General features: G+C 40.4%; 1 protein-coding gene across 2 annotated transcripts in view; it reads left to right on the top strand.

The window, feature by feature from the left end:
* The window catches only part of Rrn3 (RRN3 homolog, RNA polymerase I transcription factor), a 32,414-nt gene that overhangs the window by 8,921 nt on the left and 8,023 nt on the right, over window positions 1-15,470 (top strand). For both annotated transcript variants that reach the window (XM_021650813.2, XM_060364231.1), the window contains exons 6-14: window positions 254-313; window positions 931-994; window positions 2,314-2,383; window positions 3,292-3,390; window positions 6,248-6,340; window positions 7,843-7,981; window positions 9,594-9,724; window positions 13,217-13,347; window positions 14,193-14,377. In XM_021650813.2, the coding sequence (XP_021506488.1) occupies window positions 254-313; window positions 931-994; window positions 2,314-2,383; window positions 3,292-3,390; window positions 6,248-6,340; window positions 7,843-7,981; window positions 9,594-9,724; window positions 13,217-13,347; window positions 14,193-14,377 (972 nt within the window). The remainder of the gene's footprint in view (window positions 1-253; window positions 314-930; window positions 995-2,313; window positions 2,384-3,291; window positions 3,391-6,247; window positions 6,341-7,842; window positions 7,982-9,593; window positions 9,725-13,216; window positions 13,348-14,192; window positions 14,378-15,470) is intronic.

The raw sequence follows: 15,470 nt of genomic DNA on the forward strand, positions 1-15,470 counted from the left end.
GTGCTTTTCTGCATGTATGTATGTGTGCCCTGTGTACGGTGCCCAAAGAAGCTAGAAGAGGGTGTCATATCCCTTGGAACTAGAGTTACAGGCAGTTGTGTGCTGCCATGTGGGTATTGGGAACTGGGTCTTCTGGAAGAGCTAGTGCTCTTGACAATGAAGTGATGTCTAGTGCCTCTCACCTTTAGAAATATCTATTCATTGTTTATGCCCATGACAGAATATAATAACACATTTTCTTTTTCCTTCAAAGCCCGAGTGATTGTTAAGGAAGGTGGCGTAGATGTTTCAGATTCTGATGATGAAGATGACAGTAAGTATAAAAAGAAATGTTAAAGCAGTGGACATTCCCTTGTCTTAGAGAATGTCTGAAATGATAAAAACGTCTCAACCACTTATTCTCCGAAGGAGAAAACAACAAATGACAGCCTTTGATAGAATCTTTTTTTTTTTTTTTGAGACAGGGAGGGTCTCACTATGTAGCCCTGGTTGTCTTGAAATTCAGTATGTAGGGCTGGAGAGATAGCTCAGTGGTTAAGAGCACTGCCTGCTCAGAGGTCCTGAGTTCAATTCCCAGCAACCACATAGTGGGTCACAACCATCCATACTGAGATCTGATACCCTCTTCTGGCTTTCAGGTATATATCTAGAGATATATAGATATCTCTTGCTGTTTATGGAAGAATCTGTGCAGGTGTGACATAATTAATCTTTTTTTCCTTTTCTGGTTTTTGGAGACAGTGTTTCTCTGTGTAGCTGTCTATATAGTGAACTCAGATCTGTCTGCCTCTGCTTCCACAGTTCTGGGAGACAAACCTTTCAATTGTTATTTTTTTGGCCAGTTACTGGTTTTGGTTAGAAAGTGTTTTTAGCTTCAGGAACATGATTTTGTAGTTTTTGATGTTCATACTTTTAAGTTTTTTCTTGTAGATCTTCCTGCAAATTTTGACACATGTCACAGAGCCTTGCAAATAATATCAAGATATGTCCCATCGTGAGTATTCTTTGAATTATTGTGTTTATTTTAACAGGTTGGGGGTTGGTTCTAGTGGGTCACCTGCCTGTAATGTATGCATATATCTCTGGAAGGAGGAGAGAGGAATATAATAGCATGAAAACCTGGGTTATATGCTATTTTCAATTATGTTGATAATACATGTTGAAAATGCTGTTTTTGTTTCCTTTATGTTATGTTTGTTATTTTAATTTACATTGTTTTATTTAAAAATTTAATTTGTGTGTTGGTGTAGACACAGGAGTTCTGTGTGGTGTGGTGCAGGTCAGAAGACATCTATCAGAATAGGTTCTGTTTGACCACCTTGTAGCTAGAGCTGAAACTCAGATGCCAGGTCTGAGGGCAGATGTCTCTCCCTCCAACTCATCTCATTCCATAACTGTTTAACTTAAACTTCACTTTCGCGTAGTACTCCCACCTCTGTTTCTCCTTCCTTCCTTCCTTCCCTCCCTCCCCCCCTTTTTTGGGGGGTGTTGGGGGACAGGGTTTCTCTTGTAGAGCCTTGCCAGTCCTGGAACTCTCTCTATAGACCAGGCTGGCCTTGAACTCACAGAGATCCACCTGCCTCTGCCTCCCCAAGTGCTGGCATTAAAGGTGGGCGCTGCTGCCACCACCACCGCCCAGCTTAAAAATTTACCTAGTCTTTATTTTTTTTTAAAAGATTTATATGTGTATTTTCTATATATGAGTGCTTTCTCTTCATGCTCAGTAGAAGGAATCAGCTCCCATTACAGATGATTGTGAGCCACTATGTGGTTGCTGTGAATTGATCTCAAGATCTCTGGAAGTGTACATAAGTGCTTTTAACTGCTGAGCCATCTCTCCAGCCCCAGTCTTACTTTGTTAACTACAAATGGGAAGCTGGGGATGGGCTACTGCCTATGTTGGGAAGGTGGAGACTGAGGTTCAGGCATTCAGAGTCATTTTTGGTTACACAATTTGATGTTAGCTTGGACTACATGAGACCTCTCCTTAATAAAAAAAAAAAAAATCTCAAATTAATGATACTTTGCCTCTTTAATATACTTATGTACTGATACACGTTTTAAATTTAAACTGAAGCGGCTAATCTTTGGAAGAAGAGCTTGTTTTTTGACTTGCTGTTACTAACAAAGTTAATAAAGCATGTTTTTAGGTAAGTTGTTTAAGATCTTTTTCTGACACTCCCTTGATTTGGGCTTTGATTGCTTGAGGTAGAGTTCTCTTTTGCCTCTTATGTCCTCATTGTTCTTAGGATGCAGATGTAAGCTTCTTAGAAAGTCCAGTTAACTTTTTTTTTTTTTTTTTTTTTTAAATAGGACACCATGGTTTCTAATGCCAATATTGGTAGACAAATTTCCATTTGTGAGAAAATCAGAGAGAACTTTGGTAAGAAATCTTTCATAAAAAGATTGTTTTGTGACTTTACGTTAGTTATTATTATTATTATTGTTATTTCTTAAAAATAACTTTCTAGATTTTTAAACTCAATACTCCATTTCACTGAGTGTTGTGGTAATCCTGGTTAAACAAGGGGACTACTGCAAATTATTGAGGCCAGCCTAAGCTATAGTGTGAGACCCTATCTCCCAAGGAGAGGACTAAGAACATTCCTTATATTCTTTTCTTTTTGTCATATTTTCTTGAAACATGGTCTTAATCTGTAGTCTAGGCTGGCCTCAAGGCCTCTAAGTTCTGGGATTATGGTGTGAACCACTGTATATATTATCTACTTTCTTAGCTAGTAACTCTTTGCAATTCTCAGTGCCATTTTATTACTGTGTGCAGGTCATGGATCAGAATTCATTTCAGAAATAACTTTTATGTTGATACTTATATAAACAAGAATTACCAGGGAGGCTGCAGATGGAGTTCCATGGCAGGGGCTTGCTTAGCATGTATAAGGTCCTGGGTTTGATCCCCAGCACCACAAATGAAGAAATAGAAGAAATAAAAAGAAAAAAAGGTTACCAGAAGTTAATAGTGTATTAAGAAGTAGAAGCCTTTTTTCTTTTTCTTTTTCTTTTTTTCTTTTTGGTTTTCCAGACAGCCCTGTTGTCTGTTCTGGACTGTCTTTGGAGAGGAGCGCTGGCATTAAAGGCACGCGCCACTGAGCCCAGCAAAGTAGAAACATTTCCTGGGGGTGATTAGATTCGTCATACTCAACATATGTAGATTTGAAGAGTGCAGTTTCTGTACTGATAGTCTCTTTTCTATTTATTTGAAGTAAAAGTTACATAATTGATGTTCTGCAACACTGTGCTGAATTACTCATCTTTTCATATTTCATGCTTTAGGAATGTTATGTTCATAACTTACTAAGGATAAGTTTATATTTCCCAACTTTGAGGCGTGAAATTCTGGAGCTTGTTATTGAAAAGTTATTGAAGTTAGATGTAAGTATCAAATCACCTATAGTTTTTCTCTGTTTTTATTTATGGAGTTTTATGACTGCATTTTTCTTATGTTTGAAACAGCAGCAACAGTGGAAAATAGTCCAGTTCTTTGTTTCATTCTAGTCATTCTAGTCATACCTCCCTCCCTCTTTCTCTCTCTCTCTCTCTCTCTCTCTCTCTCTCTTGCACTTTTCAAAACAGGTTTCCTTGTGTAGACTTGGCTCTCCTGGACTCGATTTGTAGACCAGGCTGGCCCCATACTCATACCATCCACTTGCATCTGCCTCTGTCAGTGCTGGGATTATAGCTGTGAGCCACCCAGCCTGGCTTGAGTCATACTTCTTGAACTTTATCTATTTTCTGAGAATTGTCTAATGGTTAGGGACAGTGCATATATATAGTCATACAAACACACAGGTGCATTGTGGAAAGTGTTGTGAGCTAGATTGCCTGTTGGGACGGTATGGTATGGTATGAGGAATGCCTACAATGAGTGTTAAAATTGGATCCTGCATCCATTTATTTTTTAAAATTGTTACTTATGCATAATTTTAGGGTGAAGAGGTTAAGTTTTGTTTTGTTTAAATAAAGAGGAAGGAGGCTGTGTAAGATAAATGTTCCAGTTTGGACAGATTTAGTTTCAGGTAGGCGCTAGTTGGAGAGTACTTACTGTGGTGGCTTGAATAGGTATGGCCCCATAGACTCGTGTTTGAGTGTTAGGCCTATATGGAGTGACACTATTAGAAGGTGTGGGCTTTCCCTGCACGTTGGCCCAAGCCTATAATCCCAGTACTTGGGAGGCAGAGGCAGGTAGATCTTTGTGAGTTCAAGGCCAGCCTGCTCTACAAAGCCAATCCAGGACATCCAGGGCAACACAACCCTGTCTCAAACCAAAAAGAAAAAAAAAAAAGATGTGGCCTTGTTGGATGAAGTGCTGTACTGTGCGGATGGGGCTTTGAGGTCTCCTATGCCTAAGCTCTGCTGCTTTTCCATCAACATGTAGAACTCTGAGCCCCTTCTCCAGCACCATGTATGCCTGGATGCTGCCATGCTTCCCGCCATGATGATAATGGACTAAACCTCTGAAACTAGGCTAGCCCCAATTAAAAATGTTTTTCTCTATAAGAGTTGCTGTGGTCATGGTGGCTCTTCAGAGTAATAAAACCCTAAGTGATTGAAACTAAGATCAACTGTCTGTAGCTGGGGATCTAAGAATAGGCTTGTGAAACAATGCAGTGAGCACAGGGGAGCAGGAGTGGTCAGAAGAGAAAGCAAACTGAACCTGTGAATGTTGGGAGGATCTGGAAGAAGAGAGTATGGTCAGTACCATCAAGGATGAGCAAAGCCAAAGTGCTTGGATTTTGGCCATGATGATGGCTCAACGAGTAAAGCACTCATGAAAACTTCCAGTACATGTGGTGGCCTGCCTATACTCTCATGCTTGGAAAGCAAAAATAGGGTCTCCAAAGCCAGCTGCTTAGCTAGATTAGTCTTGCCTGCAAACTCTAGGTTCTGGAAGAACCAGCCTTAGTGAATAAGGTTGAAAGCAATTCAGGAAAACTTCTGATAATAACATTGGACCTCCTCCCATAAACATGTCTATAAATGTGAGGTCGCATACATGCAAACATGCACATGTATATAGATAACACTTTGGGGGCTAGAAGATGGTTTAGTGGTTGTCTGTAACTCCTATTCCAGGGGATCTGACAGCTTCACAGAGATGTACATGTAGTCAAAACACCAATGCACATTAAAAAAAAAGTGACATAACACACAAATTTTATTTTATGGCTATCCATTCATTCATTCATTTATTTAGTGCGCCTATGAGTGAAAAAGAGCAAATGCTCTTAACAGCTGAGCCATTTCTCCAGTTCCTGAGTTTTAGTTATTGAGACAGGGTCTCGCAGTGTAGCCAGGTTGGCTTGGATTGGCCCTGCCACATCCTGCAATTGCGAACTTTTCTTTTTCTTTGTTTTATTTATTGCTTATTTTTTTCTGAAGGGTTTTCTGTAGCTCCAGGTGTTCTTGCAATATAGATCCTCTTGTCTCAATCTCTTGAGTGTTGGGATTACTATTATGTGCTGACATAAACACTGTACAGGGAGCAGGGAACAGGGAGATGGAAAGAAGTAGATCTCGGAAGAGTTGTAAGTTGTGTATGCTGATACTGTTTTCTTAGGATTACACTTCTGGCTAGGTACATATATAAGCCCTGTTAATTCTCTCTCTATCAGAGACTGGGTTTCTCTGTATAGGACTGGCTTTGTAGACCTCATAGTGATCTCCCTGCCTCTGCCTCCCTAGCCCTGGGATTAAAGGCAGCTCCACCTTGCCCAGCTAAGTCTCTTATATTCTTAAGGAGTAGTTTAAAGTATGTCTGCAAAGACATGCATAGACATGTGCATAGATATGTGACCACATATCTTTGACATTATGACATGTATGTGTTTGTGTCTTGGTCGTTGAAAGACGTGGAATGAATGCCATTGCTTTGAGGCTGATGAGTGTCATAACACACCTACCTGTGTTAGGTATACTGGTGAAGGACTTGCCCCTTACAATCTTTCAACTTCTCTGTGTGGTAGTTTGCACCAATATTTTGTTGCGTGCTTTATAAGATGCTGATAGAGCTTTTTATAATATACACAATAAGCTGGTTGGAGCACACCTTTAATTTCAGCACTCAGGAGGCAGAGGCATCTTTGAATTTTAGACCAGCCTGGTGTACACAGTGAGTTCAGGACCTCCTGAGCTACGTAGAAAGACTCTGTCTTGAAAAACAAACAGCATTTTATATATATATGGATTAATTATCAGCTACAGATATCTCTCATTTATTTTTGTGATGTAGGTGAGTGTTTCCCGGCAGGATATTGAAGATGCTGAAGAGACTGAAGCTCAGACTTGTGATGGGACAGATACCACAGAAGGATTGTTTGATATGGTCAGCATCCCTGTTTGACATTGATGGTTAAACCTCTTTGTTTTAATCTGGTATTTTGATTCTTGTCCTTATTGCTAGCATTTCTATTAACAAAAGCATACATTGGAGGTTTATCACATCAAAGTGTAGAAAGACAGCTAATGGTTTAGCTTTTTAAAGCTTTCTGTTAAAACAGAATATTGGAGGGGCTGGAAGGATAGCTGTGCTTGTGGAGTGCTTGCCTTGTACATATAAGGACCTGCGTTTGCTACCTAGAACCCAGCACTAGGGTAGTAGTTGTTGGGGGTAGTGATATGTGCTCAAAATTCCAGCACTAGTGAGACACAGGCAAGAGACCTCTGGCACAGTAGTTGACCAGTCTAGGATAATTGGTGAGCTCTAGGTTAGTGAGAGACCTCTCTATAAATGGTTTATATCCAAGGCTTTAAGTTTTGTTGAAATTTTTTTCACTTTAATTCATAAAAAGTTTTTCATTGTTTCTGAAAGGCACAAGCATCTGTGAGAAAACAGTAAGCAGAAAGTATCCCAGTTTAGTTTCTATTTTTAAAAATACATAATTTATTTTATTTTCTGTTCATTGGTGTTTTGCCTACATGTGTACCTGTGTGAGGGTGTCAGAAGCCCTGGACTGGAGTATGGACAGGTGTGGGATGCCATGTGGAATTGAACCTTTGTCCCCTGGAAGAACAACTGGTGCTCTTTAACAGCTGAGTCATCTCTGCAGAGCCTAGTTTCTGTGTTTTCTCAATTAGAGACCTTAAGATAGTCACTCTGCAATTTAGTTGTGTGACTTGGAGTTCTGCAGACCAGAGTTTGAGCTGAACTGAGGTACTCTTGAGGCCAGGCATCAGGGAGCAAGAAAGCTAAGTGAGAGCCTGTTGTCTGGGATATGGCAGGAAGTATACATGTGTGTCTTGGGGAACATGTGGCCAGAGGACAATTTTCCAGAGTCCGTTGTCTTCTACTATGTAGACACTAGGATGGGCAGAATTCTCACTGAGAATACTTACAGTTCTGTGCCTTTCTGGACTCTTTGATGTTGGTACTGAGGTTGTGACTGGACTTGGGAGACAACACAGTAGCTTTAAGATGCATGCCCAGGCCTGGGAAAGGTGACTTAGCCCCAGCACTGTAGTTGCAGTAGTCACCAAGATCAGGGATAAGAATGTATTGTTGGCATGTTCTGTTTAGGTCTTACCAAGAGTCAGGGCTGTGGATACAGCTTAGTGTTAGCACACAAGCTTAGTGTGCACGAGGGTCCAGTCCTAGTGCCCTTCTTCTCTGACCAACCCCATCTGCCAAGCCCCCAAAAAATAAAAGGAAAAAAAAAAAGAATCAGATTGGTGTTTATTTAAAATTCGAGATGTGACTTTAATCCGTATTTTAAATGAGAGTCTGGGACAGTGTCTGCATTTTCTCTTTTCTTTTGGAAGAAATAATAGCCTATGTCAGTTTCTTCAAACACTAAAGACTTTGTAATGTCAGTTTTCATTTCCTCAAAGGATGAAGATGAGGACCCTGAACCTGAAAGGAAAGCTGACCTGGAGCAGCCTAGCCAGATGGTTCATCCCACCGCAGAGCGCTTGGACATCCTGTTCTCCTTGCTGCTGTCCTACATTGAGGATGTCTGCCGTGTGGATGGTTGGTCATTAGCCTGAGAATGAGATAAGAAAGGGTCAGACAGATCAAATTCCATGCCAGTGTCATATGGTTTGAAAAGGGAGGAAGTGGCATTAAGACTGCAGTATTTGTAGTAAACTTCAAAGCCTATGATGTTTTCACTGTTGTTTAATAAAGGGTATTAGATGGAGTCTGGACAACTTTAGAAGAAGAGATCACTTGTATTTTAGATGCTCAAGAAATTTAATAACTGTGCTGGCTATCTTAGGATGGCTCCTGAGTTCTGTAGTTCCTTGAGCCTTTGCTAGGTGTCTTCATTATGCCCATTGTCATTTCTTTAACTTTACTGAGCAAACTAATCCTTAGAAAATAGCCTGGAGGTTGCATGTCTATGCACTGTGCTGTGCTTTAAGAATAAGTTTATTAGCTGAGTGTGGTGGCCCATGCCTTAAATCACAGCACTTGGGAGGTAGAGGCAGGATGAGCATGAGTTCAAGATCAACCTTTGCTATATAGTGAATTGTAGGCCAGCTTGGGGTACATGAGACCCTGTCTCAAAAAAACAAGAAAGATCATTTTTTTGGCTTCACAGAAGAGTGTGAAGTAAGTAAGGGCTTACTTCCTTGTCACTATGGGATTACACTGAATAATGCAAAATCTGGAGCCACTGAGATGACTCAGGATTGAAAACTGCCTGCTGCCTGCTGCAAAAGCCCAAAGTGGTACCTAGGACCTGTGTTGAGAAGGTGTGTACACACATATACAGATACATGAACACGGAACTCAAAGTCAGCAATGTTAATACTGTCCTAACTATAGCTAATGGATAATGCTGGGGCTTGTTTTTTTTTTTTTAATATTTATTTATTTGTATGTATATATCTGTATATATACCTGCATGCCAGTAGATGGCATCAGATCACATTATAGATGGTTGTGAGCTACCATATAGTTTCTGGGAATTGAACTCAGGACCTCTGGAAGAACAGACAGTGCTCTTAATCCCTGAGCCATCTCTCCAGCCCCCTAGGAGTTTGGTTTTGCTTTTCTGTCTTTTCTTCCCTTTTTGTGCTAGAGCCTTATGAATGTACAGCCTTTCTCTATACAGCCTTGGTTGTCCAAGAAACTGTAGACCAAGTCAGATTCGAACTCAACAGAGATTTGCCTGCCTCTGTCTCCTGAGTGCTGGGGTTAAAGGTGAGGACCACCACACCCAGATCAAGTGCTGATTTTCAAAAATAATTTATTTAATGTTATTTTATGTCCATTGGTGTGAAGGTGTCAGAATACCTGGAACTGGAGTTACATATAGTTGTGAGCTGTCATATGAGTGCTAGGAGTTGAACCCAGGTCCTTTGGAAGAGTATACAGTACTCTTAACCACTGACCCAACTTTCTAGCCCTAAATGCTGTATTGTATTTCTTTTCTTTCCTTTTTTTTTTTTTTGTGGTGGGCGTGTTTTTGAGACAGGTTTTCTCTGTGTAGCCTAGGCTGGCCTTGAACTCACAGAGATCCATCTGCCTCTGCCTCCTAAGTGCTGGGATTACAGGTGTGTGTCATGGCCACTGGCTTGGTATTATGTTTCTTTAAAAGTATGTATTTATGAACTTAAAATTTGAATTTTCTTTGTAGGTAAGATTGATAACAATAAAACAAAGGATTTATACCGTGATCTGATATCCATCTTTGACAAACTCCTATTGCCCACACATGCTTCTTGCCATGTACAATTCTTCATGTTTTTCCTTTGCAGCTTCAAATTGGTAAGTAAAATAGCATTGCCATGTTGGTTTATTGATTGATTGTTTGATTGATTAGTTGATTGATTTATAAGGTCATACTGTGTAACTCTGGGCAGCCTGGAAATCAGATCTGCCTGCCTTTATCACATAAGTACTGGGATTAGAGGCATGTGCCACCAGGCCCAGCTAAAAATGTATTATTTTTTGAAAAATTATGTGTACTTGTGTATGTTTGTGTGGGTATGTGTGTATATGAGCACTGATGTTCACAATATTTAGAAGATGTTGGATTTCCTGTAGTTGAAGTTGGTTCTCTGGAGCAGTATGAGCTCCAAATCTTTAGCCTATCTCTCTAGCCCCTATGTTACTATTTTATTCCTCATTTTTCCCCTTAAAACTGCACATAGACACACTGTTGTCCTGTCTTTAGTCATTAGTAGGTGCCCTTCTCCTTCCTTCTGGTGACTTCCTTCTCCTAGGGCTCAAATCCATACTTTCTTTTTAAATTAATTAACTTACTTTTCATCCTGATCATATCCTTCTTCCTCCTTTTCTCTAGGTCCCACCTTCTCTCCTCTCCCATCCCTCCTTGCCTATTCCTCAGAAAAGGGGAGCCTCCTCCTGCCCCAGTTCATCCGGATTGAGCTCGTTCTCTTTCCCTGAATCCTGGCCAGGCAGTCCAGCCAACGGGGAATGATCAAAAAGCAGGCAACAAAGTCCATGTCAATGTCAACCCCTTATTAGAGGACCCACATGAACCCTGAGCTGCCCATTAGCTACATCTGTGTAGGGGGCTGAGGTCCGTCTATGCATGGTCCTTTCAAGTCTAATTTTCTTTGTTCATCTGTTGATGATATGTAGGCTGTTTCTAGCTCTGGCTCTTATGAGTAGAACAGCAGTGAACTTGGGAGAACAAGTGTCTCTGTAGTAGGATGCAGAGTCCTTTTGGGTATGTGCCCTAGAGTGGTATAGCTGGATCTTGAGGTAGATGAATTGCCAGCTTCCTGAGGAACCACCATACTGATTTCCAAAGAGGCTGTAAAGTTTGTACTTTCCTAGCAATGGATGAGTATTTCCCTTTCCTTATATAGTTTCCAGCATTAGATGTGATTTGTGTTATTGACAGCCTTACTGGTGTAAGATGGAATCTCAGAGTAGTTTTGATTTGCATTTCCTTGATGGCTAAGGATGTTGAACCTTTAAGTGTTTCTTAGCCATTTGTGTTTCATCGTTTGAGAACTCCATTTAATTATGTGCCTGTTAGGTTGTTTTCTTGATGTCCACGTTTTTGTTTTGTTTTTTTAGTTCTTTATAATACTTTTATATATTAACCCTTTCTTAGGTGTGTAATTGGTAAAGGTCTTTTCCCACTCTCTAACCTGCCACTTTGTCTGAATGACAGTGTCGTTTGCTGTGCAGCTTTTCAATTCCATGAAGTTTCATTTATTGTTATTCCTAGTGCCTGTTCTATCAGTGTTAAGCTCAGAAAGTCTTCTCCTGTGCCAATGAGTCGAAGACTATTCTCCGCCTTCTCTTTTTTTGTGTTTAGGGTTTCTGGTAGTATGTTGAGGTCTTTTATTCATTTGTAGTTGAGTTTTCTGCAGGGTGATTAGTAGGGATCTATTTATATTTTTCTGCATGCAGCCATCCAGTTTTACTTGACCAGCACAATTTGTTGAAGATGCTCTTTTTTTCCAGTGTCAAAATCAGGTGTCCATAGGTATGTGGAGTAATGTCTGGGTCTTCTTTTTGATTCCATTGATAAACATTTCTGTTTCTTTGCTGATACCATGCAGTTTTTATTACTATAGCAGTGTAGAAGTCCCTAAGATGGGAGATACTGATTCCTCCTGCAGTTCTTACATTATTCAGGGTTGTTTTAGCTATCTTTGTGTGTGTGTTTCCATATGAAGCTGAATATTGTCCTTTCAAGTTCTGTAGAGAATTGTGTTAGAATTTTAATGGAGATTGTGTTGAATCTGTAGATTGCTTTTTGTAGGATTGCCATTTTCATTAATTCTACTAGAACCTGGGGCATCTTTTTATCTTCTGGTATTTTCTTCAGTGTCTTAAAGTTTTTTTCTTTTTTCTTTTTTTTTCAAGACAAGGTTTCTTTGTGTAGCCTTGGCTGTACTGGACTTCATATATATATATGAAGGAGGTTTATTAGATGGAGATGAAGAGAGAGAGAAGGGAGAGCAGGACATGATGGGGGAAAGAGAGAAAGAGGAGAGGGCAGGGAGCCAAGAGTGGGCAAGCGAGGGCAAGAGGGAGCAAGAGAAGAGGAGCAAAAGAGGAATAGTTGTAAGCCACCATGTGGTTGCAGGGAATTGAACTCAGGACCTTTGAAAGAACAGTCAGTGCTCTTAACCTTTGAGCTATCTCCCCAGCCCCTGGACTTATTTTGTAGATCAGACTTGCCTCAAACTCTCAGGAGATCCACCTGCCTCTGCTCCCCAAGTGCTGTGCCATTGTGCCCAGCCTAAAGTTTTTTTTAATGGAAGTTTTTCACTTGCTTGGTTAAACTTATCCCCATTTTTTTTTTCTGGAATTAAAGGGGTACACCACCAATACTGAGCTTTTTTTCTACTTTCATGTCTTAAACTGTTTTCATTTTACTGTTTTTTTTTTTTAAGACTTTCCTTAGGGATTTATTAATATCATCTTTGAACATATTCAGAATTGCTGTTTTGAAGTCCTTGTCTTGTGCTTGAGCAGTGTTGCATTTTTCAGGACCTTCTTTAGTAGGGTTACTAGGTTCTGGTGGAGTCATGCTATCTTGGTTGTTGATGGCTTATGTTTTGCACTGCTTTTAAGGCACCTGGGGTTTGGAATGATTTGGGTGATTCTTGGTGTTGATATCTGGTCTTATCTTTGAGTGGGTGTTCTGTTCCTTGGCTTATGTTGCCCTCTCTGGATCTTAGGGAAGTGATGGCTGTGGATTTCCCGATAGTGAATTCTTCTGGCATGGCAGAAGGGAAGGATATAGCCAGGAGAAAAGACTGAGGGGGCTTCAGGAAAGGCCTAAGGTGGTCCTGTTCATACCTAGAGGTGGTGTCCACAGGCAGTTAGGGTAGTGGGATCAGGGCATCCTGGAGATAGGTCATCAAGTCACAGAATTGAAGAGCAACAGGGATGAAAGGGCAAAGGGGGACTCTGGGTCTGAACTAAGAGTTGGAGGGAGGAGCGCCCCCTGTAGAGTAGGCTGCTACAGGGCTGAGGATCAGCTTGGAGAGATTGTAGTAGAGTATAAGAAGGAGAACGGAAATAGCCAATCTTGAATCTCAACGCAGTGTGGCCACTGTGTTCCCAGGTAGAGAATGTTTCTAGGTGTCGGTGACTAACAGATATGGAGTGAAGGGGCCTGTTCAGTTTTTGCTTTTAAGTAAGAACAATGACCCGCTATTCCTTAGCAATGTAACTACATTGTTAGGGAAAACCTTCAGGGTGCTGACAGCCAGAATATAGTCTTCAGCATTAGAAAGATCAAACCAGCAGCCTCTCTTGTTACAGGGATTTGCAGAAGCATTTTTGGAACATCTCTGGAAAAAGTTGCAGGATCCAAATAACCCTGCCATCATCAGGCAAGCTGCTTCAAATTACATTGGGAGCTTTTTGGCAAGAGCTAAATATGTTCCTCTTATGTAAGTAAACTAATTTTCTAAATGCTTTTTAATGTTTGACTTTAAGAAGATTATAGTACTGTCTTAAGCTAACGAAATAGGTCTTATATCATTGGTTTGTCTTTGTAAAGCAATGGAGGAAGTCTGTTCACGGCAATGCAAGATGTTATTTCTAAGAAGCAGGTTGAGGAGAGATCTTCATTTTGGAAACAGAAGGGTACATGAGGCTTTCAGCATTTGTTCATGTGTTGGACTTGAAAGCCTGTCTATGGATAGCATGGTGTTGTGTATTAGTTTGATTCTTTTTGTAGGTTTGTCCTTTTTCTTTTGTTTTCTGAGTCAGTTGTGTCTGTATGACCTGAAGAAAACCTTTTTTAAGTTAATTAGGGATGGGATGAAGCTCACTGGTAAAGCACATTTGGCACATGCAAAACCCCAGTATTAAAACTTAGAGGTGATTCAGGGTATCTGTAGGAGGCCAGTTTCTTCTTCAGTGAAAGACAGCCATTATAGAAGGCTCAAATACTACCCATTGGCTGCTTAACATGCATGAGGTTCTGGGTTTCATCCCATCCAAACAAACAATAACAACAACAACAACAACAAAAAAAAAACCAAAAACCTTACCTTCTAATTTTTGTTGTGGTTCTTTTGTTTGTTTTCAAGACAGGGTTTCTCTGTGTAGCCTTGGCTAGCCTGGAACTTACTCTGTAGACAAGGCTGGCCTGGAACTCAAAGAGATCTGCTTTTCTCTGCTTCTCAAGTGCTGGGATTAAAGGCATACACCACCATGCATGGCTGACAAATATGTGTTTCTGTCTCTAGCTTTCTGACACAGCTGATGACCCTGACTTTTCTCTTTGCAGCACTGTAAAGTCATGCCTGGATCTTTTGGTTAACTGGCTGCACATGTACCTTGATAACCAGGATTCAGGAGCAAAGGCTTTCTGTGACGTTGCACTTCATGGACCATTTTATTCAGCCTGCCAAGCTGTGTTCTATATTTTTGTTTTTAGACACAAGCAACTTTTGAGTGGCAACTTGAAGGAAGGTTAGTAGTGTGGATTCAGACTGGGTTTTCTTACAGACTTACATGTTGAGGACAGTGCTGCTTCCTTGCATTTGTCAGCTTTCACTGACGTGTGCAGATGTTGTAGCTGGACATGGGATCTGAGGACCTGAAAGAATGGGATGGACCTACAGTCTCATGATTACTTACATTACTTACATACAGCCTTACTTTACTTTCAGTGTACTTTTATACATGAATGTAACAAAGAGAGCGATGATCCAAGAAAGGTTGCTTGAATTCAGAAAAACATGATGAGAAACATGTAAATAAACACCAGTAAGCACATACTAAATATTAACAGAGCAGCCCTTTCAAATTTTCTCAGGACAGACCATTTTAAAATTGCCTGGCATGTACCATAGATTATATTGGGGAAAGCAAGGCAGAAGGCCATATCCAGATTCAGGGTGCACTGATCAGATTGGGTTCTTTAGCTGTGTCCAACAATAATAAATTTGTCTTATAAATTGAATGTAAATGTTTGTCACAGGGGCAATACCAGATGAACAGTGAATAAAATGTACCTGAGTTAAAAGGCCTTCTGGCTTTTTTCCTGGAGCCTCTCATAATTCCCCAGGCCATTGTTCACCAAGGCATTCTTTTGAGCTGATTCTGATAGCACTAATGCTTATTTTTAAATGTGTGAGAGGGTTGTAATGGGGGAGGGGGACACCACAAATACAGCTGTGACATCATGGGCCTGAAATGGAGAGTAATGGTAGACAGACAAAAGGCTCTGGGTTCCCTTCAAGAATGAAGAATTTTTATTTTTCCCCAGTGCTGTTTATGTATTGTTTAGCTAGCTACTAGAAAGAGCACTGCAGTTACAGCTTGGACAAACAGGATCTTTGATTCCTGTATGTGAGTTCTACACTTCCCTGCCCTTGTGACCTTGTTTTGCCCCAAGGAGGACATTCCTTCTAGGCCAGTGGTTCTCAACCTTCCTAATGCTGTGACCCTTTAATACAGTTTTTCATATTGTGCTGACCCCCATAAATTTATTTTTGTTGCTACCTTATAACTGTAATTTTGCTACTGTTATGAATCATAAAGTAAATATCTTTGTTTTCTG

The sequence above is a fragment of the Meriones unguiculatus genome, chromosome 11 (genome assembly GCF_030254825.1).
Source record: "Meriones unguiculatus strain TT.TT164.6M chromosome 11, Bangor_MerUng_6.1, whole genome shotgun sequence".
Lineage (NCBI taxonomy): Eukaryota > Metazoa > Chordata > Mammalia > Rodentia > Muridae > Meriones > Meriones unguiculatus.